Raw genomic sequence first — 11197 nt, 5'->3', positions numbered from 1 at the left:
AAAAAAAAAAAAACAAATAATGTGTGAAAATCAGAGAGGGTTGCAGCAACAAATTCTTGCTTATTCAGGGATGAATTAATCTAATTCTGTGTTATCCAGGCACTGTAATTGCCCTTTCTTTGTCTTTATCCATGTTATAAGCACTTCCCCCAAAGGTCTTGGTAAGAAGTGGAAATTCCATGATTTGTTTATCTAGAACAAGTATTTTTCAAATTTGAGGAGCAGCTAAGTGGTTCAGGCTAGAGATGGAGGTCCTAGGTTCTAATCAGTGCTCAGACACTTCCTAGCTGTGTGACCCTACGCAAGTCACTTAAAACAAAAACCATAATTTGAGAGACTATAGGCTTCACTAAGCAGCTGAAGTAGGAGATATCAGGGATTACACAAAAAAAGGTGCAGAACTCCAGATCTAGCTAGAACAAGATTTGGCTACTTGATAGAAAGATTCATGTAAGATTTTATTGTGCTAGAGGTCAAAACTGTTGACAGAAATATGTTTCGTGTAGTGAACATATATAAGCCGTTCGCTGATACAGAATTAATTTTATTATAGTAACCTATATCTGGACCTCTTTAGACCACTTCGATTTTTGGTTCTTTCAGGCCTCGGCATGCTTCAAGATTCTGGGCTGTGCGTGGTGGCCGACAAGCTGAATTTCATCCGTTACCTGTCCCATTTCCGCTGCGTGCACCGAGGGGCCGCCTTCGCCAAGATGAGGACCACCACAGTCCGCAAGCTGCTCCCAGAGTCTTGGGGCTTCCTCTGTCCTGTGCACACGCCAGACGGGGAGCCCTGCGGCCTGATGAACCACATGACGGCCGTCTGCGAGGTGGTCACACAGACCGCTTACTCGTCCTCCATCGCCCCTTTGCTTTGCTCCTTAGGTGCGTTTCATGAAAGTTTTCCTCCGACAGGCCTTGTGGCAGGTGATCATTCCATTTCCGGGAGGTTAGCGAGAATGCCGTTTCCTTGGAGGAACTGCTTTTCAGTCATTTTCACTAAAAATTCTTGAAAACACTTTGAAAATTATTCTGCCAAAATCAAAAGCAACAGATGCTGAGAGACTCCTTTGAAAGTGAAAATCTAAAAGCAGCCATCCTTAGTGCTCAGAGGCCAAGCATTCGATGTCTAGTGGGTGGGTGCCTTTTTTATCTGGGTTGCACATGAATTATCATGCAAAACATACATCCATATGGGTCATCGTTGTAAGAGAGTAGTGAGTGCCTGTTTTATGTCTCCCTAGTGACCCCACTTGGTATTTATTTAATGCCATAGACTAGGGAGACTATATCATGGTCCTTTCCAGGCCTATCTCCATTTTACGTGGAATTGGCCTTTAAACTCTTCTGCCCATGGGATCCCTGACATTCAACTGTCTCAACCAACTCTTATTTATCTCCTGGTCCCTGCCAACATTGCCTATTTGTTGTTTTTCCTTGTGAGAGCTTCCCATTACTAATGGACTTTTTACCCATCTTCCCTCCTTCATAAAGTCAATTAGATTGCCTCCTGTTCTGGCTCCATTTAGTAATGTCATCTCAGAGCATAGTCCACGGACCATTCCTAGATTGTCCAGATCTACATGTTCCAAAGCTTGATCTATGATGTTTGCAGAATAACATTTCATTTCTACAGAGCCCTCAGACCTGAAATAATTTTTATGAATCCTGAAGTGGGTCCAGAAGTTTGAAAAAATAAATAATAGATCCTTGAATAGTGAGCAACAATAGTGAAGAGCTCAGGGACCCTTCAATAACATCTGATATACTATAAAATCTGCTTGGTCTAAGAAAAAACTTGTTAATGATGATAGTGGCCCTAAAGAGTTGTGGGCTGCCCATGCCATGGGAAGGTAGTTGGTTCCCTCTCTTTGACTCTCCCAAGCTAAGGCTAAATTTGGGAGCAGGGATTCTTTTGGGGTTAGACAAGGTATTGCCTAAGGTTTGAGACTCTGAACCTTCTTTCTATGTTCATTTGTTGAATGTTTCATTTAAATAGTCTATATTATTTTATATATTTACAAGTATCCTGATTTTTATATCAATCTGATCTTTTTCATCTGTATTTAACTTATGGGGCCTCTTGGCCAGTGAGGAAAATGAACAAAAATCTCCGCTTTCATTCCTGTGACTCAGTTTGCCACACACAAAGTAATGGTACCCTGATTAATAAGGAAAACTTATAACTTCAAATTAGTCTAAGGATATTCATATAAAATATCTAAAGTGTTGCAGAGATAACAAAGATTATTAGAAACCCTTGCACAGGTCATTTTAATGACTAGAAGATTTTTGTTATTGTTGGTTTTACTATATTATTTTCCTTTCTGCCCCCCCAGGGGTTACCCCATTTGATGGAACACCAAGTCAGCCTTATAGCGAATGCTACCCTGTTATGTTGAATGGTATCATGGTTGGCTGGGTGGAAAAAGATCTTGCTCCTGCCATTACAGATTCTCTCCGAAATTTTAAGGTAATCTTAGATAATTGTGAATTGACTTTTCCTTTGGTCTTTTTATTTTGAATTTTTCTTTATTTTCTTTATTCATTCTGAGAAAGTAGTCAGTTGGAAGAAATATGAGGGCATAGGAATGGCCAGTATCTAAAGAGATTTTCTTCTGGAACCAAGTCGAAAAATATTTTCAGACAAGTAATTGGCTGACTACCACCAGCTTTTCTGGTTCGAATTAGGGAATGGTGCCTGATCAATATGTTTGCTGCTCCTTTAGGTCTCCAATCTGAGGAATTGGTTTGCAAACTCTCTGTTCCTCTAGAAATTTATTACTGATAACTAAGTCTTTTGTACCAGAACTAATTGAGGAACCAATTCTAAAATGCATGGTTAAGTTAAACATGTGTAACAACTTACACATCACACACAAACTTTGTAGGAAGTTAAAAATACCTTCTCTAGTCTTACATAAATGTATGATTACTATGAGCAAAGAATATGAAATTTTAGGGACTGCTACCATGCTAACTTATTCCTAACCCGCTCTAGTCTGCCCCATGGCCTGATATCTCTATAGTGGAAAGGATTGGGTAGGATACAAGAACATAGAATTAAATTTCTTCCGTTGTGATTTCCGTGATTTTTTTTCCTTTATCCAACTGTATCTTGTGTGATGATTTGTCACTTTGTCACTTGCCACCAGCTGCATGGTGGTTTGCTTTTTGCCAAAAAACAGAGCTATCATTCACGGAATTAAGGAAGAAAATAACATTTTCTACTTCTCTTTCTCTTGGAAATAGGTATTGGGGGAAAAACAAATCCCTCCTTGGACAGAAATAGTCCTTATCCCAATGACTGGAAAACCAAGTTTGTACCCTGGACTGTTTCTTTTCACTACTCCTTGTAGAATGATACGACCTGTGCAAAATTTGGAACTGGGTAAAGAAGAACTGATTGGCACTCTGGAACAGGTAAGGATGGGCTTTCTTGGCTGTAAGATGTTATAGTTTGTGTGGGCTTAGCCATCCTTTTAATTGTTCATTTGTGCCATTTGTTAAATATATTTGATAAAATCAGTTGGGAGTCACTTAAACCAGATCTTGGCTGCTACAAAGCTATAGGTTGATGCTTTTTCAATAATTTTTCTCATCTTAATCTTAATACATCAATATATATAAAGAGACTTCATTATGGCAATTTTTAAAAAACCCAACTCTTTCTATTGTTAGGCATTTCTTTAGATCCCAGCAGGAGATACAGGGTACTGGTAAACTTAACATAATTTCCCATAGTCTACGCAGTACACCATTTTCCTCTGATTTCAAATGAATTAACTAAAATTTTCTCCTGTTTTTCTCATGCCCCTAAATATTATAGTATCTACCACTGACTGCCATTCATTTCCTTAAAAGTCTGTACTTTGTTTTTTCTTTTTTGGTTTCAGCTCTTTATGAACATTGCTATCTTTGAGAATGAGATTGTTCCTGGAGTAACCACACACCAGGAGCTCTTTCCTCACAGCCTGCTCAGTGTGGTAGCCAATTTCATTCCTTTCTCTGACCATAATCAGAGTCCCCGAAACATGTATCAGTGCCAGATGGGTAACTATTTTCTTAATTATGATCGATCATTACATGTTGTTTTAAAAATTAAAATAAGATGTTCATTAAGAAATGTGGGTCCTTCAAACCATAATCCAAAGCCAAGTGTATGTTTCCAGAAACTACTCTTATTTAGGAGCGGATTTGTTACTGGGTGATAGAGAGCAGTCTGTTTTCTTCAGCTTCCTCGTTCACTTGTTGGCTTGAGAAGTAAAAGTAGATGCCAGGACTTGTAGGGCACCCCTAATGCCTGACATCAGAAGAAACTAGGGCTGGTGGATTGCTTGAGTTTGGGAATTCTGAGCTACAACGGGCTGAGCTGATGGGGTGTCCACGCCAAGTCTGGCAATATAGCAAATCACCAGGAGCAGAGGCCCTTCAGGCTTCCTAACAAGGGGCAAACCAAACCAGGTTGGAAATAGAGCAGCTCAGAGTTCCTGTGCCAGTTGGTAATGGGGCTTTTGTGGGTGTTACTCTACCAGCCTGGTCACAATAGGGAATGAATAAGTGGTCAAGAGATGACTGCCTAATAGGAATATGGAGACTGTCTTGAACTTTCTTTGGGACTTACCATAAAAGGCTCAGGGAATTTAGTATAGGATAAAGAAGACTGTCTTTTTAACTTGTGACTGATGTATTTCCTAGCCACTCGTGATTTTTTTTTTTAAACCCTCATCTTCCATCTTAGAATCAATACTGGGTATTGGTTCTAAGGCAAAGAGTGGCAAGGGCTAGGCAGGGGGGGTGGTTAAGTGACTTGCCCAGGGTCACACAGCTAGGAAGTGTCTGAGGCCAGATTTGAACCCAGGACCTCCCGTCTCTGGGCCTGACTCTCAATTTACTAAGCCACCCAGCTGTCCCCACCCTCATGATTTTTTTTTTTTAAACCCTTAACTTCTGTGTATTAGTTCCTTGGTGGAAGATTGGTAAGGGTAGGCAATGGGGGTCAAGTGACTTGCCCAGGGTCACACAGCTGGGAAGTGTCTGAGGCCGGATTTGAACCCAGGACCTCCTGTCTCTAGGCCTGGCTCTCATTCCACTGAGCTACCCAGATGCCCCTCCTCATGATTTTTTGAAGATAATTATTTCAGAGATTTTGCACACGTGTGTGTGTGTGTATGTATGTAGTAGTGAAGATTTCTACCAAGTTCTTTTCAGAGCATATGAAAATGCCTCCATAAATCTTACTTTTAAAAAAAATTTATTATTTTAAAATAATTTTTGAAGTTTATTATTGTGCCAAATATGTTTGTTTAATTTGAAAACTATATTTATAAATATATATTTCATTTGAAAAGAATGCATTTCATTACTTTTAAATCATCATTATACCATTCCTCCTCTTTTTTGTAGTTTTGAGTTTAAACTCTTTTAACTTCATTTTGTTCCAAAAAATTTGGAAAATAGAATTCAAGTTTTGTTTAATTACCCTAGTATATTTCTAGTTAGTTCCCTTTATTTGGTATCAGCAAAATTATAAAAGCTATTTTCTGCCATTTGGGTTATTAGTGAAGATACACCAGAACAAGAAGCGCCCTCAAGAACTTTCAAATTTCTGAAACTGGTATTAAAAAATTGGTAAAGAATTTTTTTAAGAACAGCCTCCACACTGAGAAGCAGCATGGAGTACTCAGATAGAGCTCTGAACTTGGAGTAAGGAAACCTTGGGATCAAATCCTACCTGAGATACTGGTCATATGACCCTACACAAGTCATTTAAGCTCTATCTGCCTCCTTTTCCTCATCTATAAAATAGTGATCATATATATAGTCTTATATTGCTTACCTACCTATAGAAGTTCATGGATATAAAACACTTTGCAAACTGTAAAATGCTGTAAAAATGTCATTTACATAAAAAAATACAACATAGGGCCCCTGAACAAGACATATTTCAGGGGTAAATAGGTTACAAATCTGGATCTCGTTACTTTCTTTTTCTCAACATTTTCTGTTGTTAGTCATTGTCTTTCGCATATGGTATTTTACCAACGTATGAAAAATATATATAGTGATTGATGAAATGATAAGCCTTTAAAAATATTTTGATAATTCACAATTTGGGTTGTTGTTTTTTTCTCTAGGTAAACAAACCATGGGATTTCCACTTCTTACTTACCAGGACCGATCAGATAATAAACTATATCGTCTTCAAACTCCACAAAGCCCATTAGTCAGACCTTACATGTATGATTACTATGATATGGATAACTATCCTATTGGGACAAATGCTATTGTTGCTGTCATTTCTTATACAGGCTATGATATGGAAGATGCCATGGTATGTTGTTGGAAAACAAATTTCAAAAACTGAGAGTAACATGGCACTTTTTAAAAATTAATTTTTATTGATCATTTGTTTTTATGTTCCTTGCATTTCTGCCCCTTCCTCTCCCCAACTTCTGGAGCAATAAATACGTTGTAAAAAAGAATAAGAAGAAGGAAAACATACCAGCAGTTGGCAAAATAACGTATTGAAAAAGTCTAACATTATATATAGCTCTTTGTATCCATAGACGTCACCACCACCACCTTTATAATAATGCAAAAGTAGGACTTTCTCATTCTCTTCTTTGGGGCAGGACACTTGTTAGTTTGTGTTTTCCACCTAAGAATCTTTGATGTAAGTCTAGTTCATGTTCTTACTGCTCACAGGCAAATTTTGTGGCAAATCAAAACTCCTCTAAACACAGTGCTTTGAACTTAGATCAAACATATATTCTTTGTTCCTTAAATATTCATCTTTCTGGGTTTTTTTAATATTTTATATGTGTGTGTATGTATAGCAGAAAGATATATATAAAATATATTTTACATATATGTTAGTATTCTAATTAAGTGAACTCTCCTCTTCAGTATCTTAGAGAATGAATGTGAGAACAGATATTCTTTAAGGATCTGTTCACTTTTACAGTGTAAGCACTCCCTCCTCCAATACATATTGCATCTGTCCACAATCTATAAGATATTCCAAGGATTATCACAGCCAAAAACATTTATCTTTCCCCTTCCTCCAACCAGCCTGAACTTCTCCAGATTCATCTAGCCTGGTCCTTTGACTATAAAAAAATATAGTCCATCACCAGGCCCATACTCCAAGCCTTTCTAGGCTGGGAGAACTACATGTGTTTTAAAGAAATGATACATTAGTATGTGTCTGGTTTGGGGGGGTCATTTTATCCTACTCATAATTCATCCAGTAAACAGATTTCTTCAATTTGGTAATTCTAATTGAAAATGACAATGATATAATATTTGGAGATTTCATCCTAATAAGGAGTATTTTGTTTTTTGTTTTTGTTTTTTAATTTTTTAAACCCTTAACTTCTGTGTATTGACTTATAGGTGGAAGATTGGTAAGGGTAGGCAATGGGGGTCAAGTGACTTGCCCAGGGTCACACAGCTGGGAAGTGTCTGAGGCCGGATTTGAACCTAGGACCTCCTGTCTCTAGGCCTGGCTCTCAATCCACTGAGCCACCCAGCTGCCCCCAATAAGGAGTATTTTAAAGCCAAATAGAATTACTTTTTAATGTACTAATCTGACAGTGACCTAAAAGCAGGCTTCAGATTAATTTAATGATTCTTCTGTTTTCATAGATTGTGAATAAAGCTTCCTGGGAAAGAGGCTTTGCTCATGGAAGTGTCTACAAGACAGAGCTCATAGATCTTTCTGAAAAAATCAAACAAGGAGATGACAGTCTGGTGTTTGGAGTCAAACCTGGAGATCTACAGGTTCTACAGAAATTAGACAATGATGGCTTGCCACATATTGGTTCTCTTCTAAAATATGGAGACCCTTTTTACAGTTACCTAAATGTCAACACGGGAGAAAGCTTTGTGACATACTATAAGTGAGTTTAGATCTCTCTCTTTTTTTAATTATTCATTTTTATAGAATCTCCTGAGAAATATTCTCTCTTCCACCAAAATCACATGTTAAAAAGTGACTGTTAGACCTCTTGTGAGGAGCACATCTGAGCTGGTCTCAGTGTGGTCTTTGGTCAGCCAGTCAGTGTACTTCCAGTTATCATTTGGTCCAGCACCTATTGCCTTAATTATGAGACTTAAGATTTAAGTGAACAAACTGCTACTGTAGGGAAGGTTTTTTAGGCTTTTGTATTCTGGTTCTCTTTCCTCAGAACCTTTGGGAAAGCCAAGTTGGAAGTTAGCAAAAGCTTGAACTTTTTTGGTGAGGTGGGGCGGGGCACAGCACAGTATAGTGTTTGACACATAACAGGTGCTTCACAAATGTGTATTGACTGATTGACAAACAACCCTTTTGCTTTTTCAACAACTTCCCTAAACATGTTTTAAAAATAAGATAAACATAAGATTTTGTTTTCTTGATCTGAATTTAAAACAATTTTTTTGTCTTAAAATTTTAAGTTTCATTGGCTTCTATAACATTAAATAAAATAGCGAATCGCTTTTCAAAGTTTTCGAACCATACAGTAAGGCTCCCATACCTGCAGGCGATATATACCTACCCCAGATGGCTGAAATTGTAGATATAACTGCCATGCCCCATATAGATGTGTTCTCTCTCACCATGTCTGTCCCCCAGCTTGGTGCTCTATGCCTGACACCCTCCCCATATACCCCCTGATTCCCCAAAAAATTATTTTTTATGTGAAAATAGAAGCAGAAAAGTGCTGGCTGTAAGGGGCAGACCACTGCTGCATGTGGATCTCTGGTGCTTCCGGGCAGACATCTGGCACTTCCAGTACTTTGGGTTGACTGCAGAAGGCAAAACTGCAGATAAGGGGGCCTACTGTCTCTACAATACAATCAGTGTATATAGGTATACTATATGTATTATGTTGGTGTACTTGGCATATATGTGTCAACCTGTATATAGACGTACCCATACATATCTATATATTTAATACTTCTATTGAGAATTTCTGATCTAATGTTCCATGGAGGAAATACCTAGATACAATATTTTGAAGAAATTAAGATGATTTTAAAAGCTAATATTAAGGATAAACTCTTCTTTTTTAGAAATAAAGAAAATTGTATTGTGGATAACATCAAAGTATGCAGTAACGACTCTGGAAATGGGAAATTCAAAAGCATTTGTATCACCATGAGGATCCCCCGGAACCCAACGATCGGGGACAAATTTGCCAGTCGCCACGGCCAGAAGGGGATTCTGAGTCGGCTGTGGCCTGCCGAGGACATGCCCTTTACGGAGAGTGGGATGGTCCCGGACATTCTGTTCAATCCGCACGGTTTTCCATCCCGGATGACCATTGGCATGCTCATCGAGAGCATGGCGGGGAAGTCGGCAGCGCTGCACGGGCTCTGCCATGACGCCACCCCCTTTACCTTTTCGGAGGAGAACTCCGCCCTGGGCTACTTTGGGGAGATGTTGAAGGCGGCCGGCTACAACTTCTACGGCACGGAGAGGCTGTACAGCGGCATCAGCGGGGTGGAACTGGAAGCGGACATCTTCATCGGGGTAGTCTACTACCAGCGCTTGCGCCACATGGTCTCAGACAAGTTCCAGGTGAGGACGACGGGCGCCCGAGACAAAGTCACGAACCAGCCCATCGGGGGCCGGAACGTGCAGGGCGGGATCCGGTTTGGGGAGATGGAACGGGACGCCCTGCTAGCGCACGGCACCTCCTTCCTGCTTCATGACCGCCTCTTCAACTGCTCGGACCGCTCGGTTGCCCATGTGTGCGTGAAGTGCGGCAGCCTGCTCTCTCCGCTGCTGGAGAAGCCCCCACCGTCCTGGTCTGCCATGCGCAACAGGAAGTACAACTGCACCGTGTGCAACCAGAGTGACACCATCGACACGGTGTCCGTGCCTTACGTGTTCCGCTACTTTGTAGCCGAATTGGCAGCTATGAACATCAAAGTCAAACTTGACGTTGTTTAAGTATTATCTTCCTCCTGTCGTGCTCTTAAGGTTTTTATTTCAGATGGACTTTTTTCCACTTAAAATTATTTTTAATAAAAAATAAGTTTTGGAGGGAAAGATAGGGGAGTTAAACTTGAATCTTTTATTTTGTCTGTTATTAAATACTATTTTGCACATAGACTAAACGCAATGTTTTCTATTCAGGAAGATTTCCCTGGAATTTTTGTATATCTGAACTGGGCTTGGTATCAGAGAGATATTTCTGTGTACAGAAGAGGAAGTCTTAGAAAAGACCCTCAGATGACTATTCCAGGGTACATTAGTCTGGGACCTCAAGATCGCAATTAAAGTAATCTTTGTTCTTGTTATCTGAACCACATTCCTTACACAACATCCAATTATCCCTATTGTAAATTTTTTTATTTTCTATTATCACTTTTGAACAAATTGATGTAAAAACCTTAATGTTTTGCTTTTGAGTCATAATTTCAAGATAAGTTTACATCATGTTCCACAGTATCAGAATGGTTGAGAGAAAGGCAGTACAGCCAGTTTTCACATAACATAAGTGGACTGTTCAGAAGACCTCCCCATCCCTGCAGCGTCCTGAATCTGGAGTCTGGGCCTGCAGGTCCTCCTACTGGGGAGTCAAATTTGCATAATGTAAATTTATGTAAAGCAAGAACTTTCTGTATATAGCCACAATACTGAAGTGAATCCAGCAGGCACCACTGGATGCTGGGCACTCAGGACCCAGGCACAGATGAAATGGACTTTGTATAAATAGGATTAGTGAGGCTACTCCTGATTGGGTCCTACAATCAGTTCCTTCAGACTCTTATAGTGAAAATTAAATTTAAAATGTCTGCTTTTAAAACTCCAAAGCAAACTATTGCTCTTAGGTCTAAAATCTCAGGTCTGGATTCTAATCCAATTAAACTGACCTTACCCAGTTTGCTCTCATTCCTAAGAAGCATATGTGGCCTTTTTTTTTTTAAATTGTCCCCCTTGACTGACCTGATGCATCTGTTTTCATTAAATGACCTTAGCAAGTTTACCTACACGGTTCATACTTTTTTGTCATCTAGAGAAATCAGGCAAACACAGATGAAAAAGAAAACCTGCCAAGCAAGGTCACATCTGAGAGAGATGATTGTTGAACCCACAGGAACTAATGGCATCACCCAGATAGAAAGTGTAGGGGATAAAAAGCTGACAGCTTTTGAGGACAAATATTACCACTCTGTGCTCCCTTCTGAAAATCATATTTTGGGG

At 39.4% G+C, this 11197-nt stretch overlaps 1 protein-coding gene across 2 annotated transcripts in view; it reads left to right on the top strand.

The window, feature by feature from the left end:
* The window catches only part of POLR1B (RNA polymerase I subunit B), a 21850-nt gene extending 11790 nt beyond the window's left edge, over nt 1-10060 (top strand). For both annotated transcript variants that reach the window (XM_044660772.1, XM_044660771.1), the window contains 7 exons: nt 604-885; nt 2340-2473; nt 3253-3423; nt 3897-4053; nt 6138-6334; nt 7651-7904; nt 9058-10060. In XM_044660772.1, the coding sequence (XP_044516707.1) occupies nt 604-885; nt 2340-2473; nt 3253-3423; nt 3897-4053; nt 6138-6334; nt 7651-7904; nt 9058-9940 (2078 nt within the window). In that variant the 3' untranslated portion in view covers nt 9941-10060. The remainder of the gene's footprint in view (nt 1-603; nt 886-2339; nt 2474-3252; nt 3424-3896; nt 4054-6137; nt 6335-7650; nt 7905-9057) is intronic.
* Nucleotides 10061-11197: the final 1137 nt, after the last annotated feature.

Source organism: Gracilinanus agilis, chromosome 2 (genome assembly GCF_016433145.1).
Source record: "Gracilinanus agilis isolate LMUSP501 chromosome 2, AgileGrace, whole genome shotgun sequence".
NCBI lineage: Eukaryota > Metazoa > Chordata > Mammalia > Didelphimorphia > Didelphidae > Gracilinanus > Gracilinanus agilis.
The sequence above is the reverse complement of the archived record's forward strand: the minus strand, read 5'-3'. Positions and strand labels throughout refer to the sequence as shown.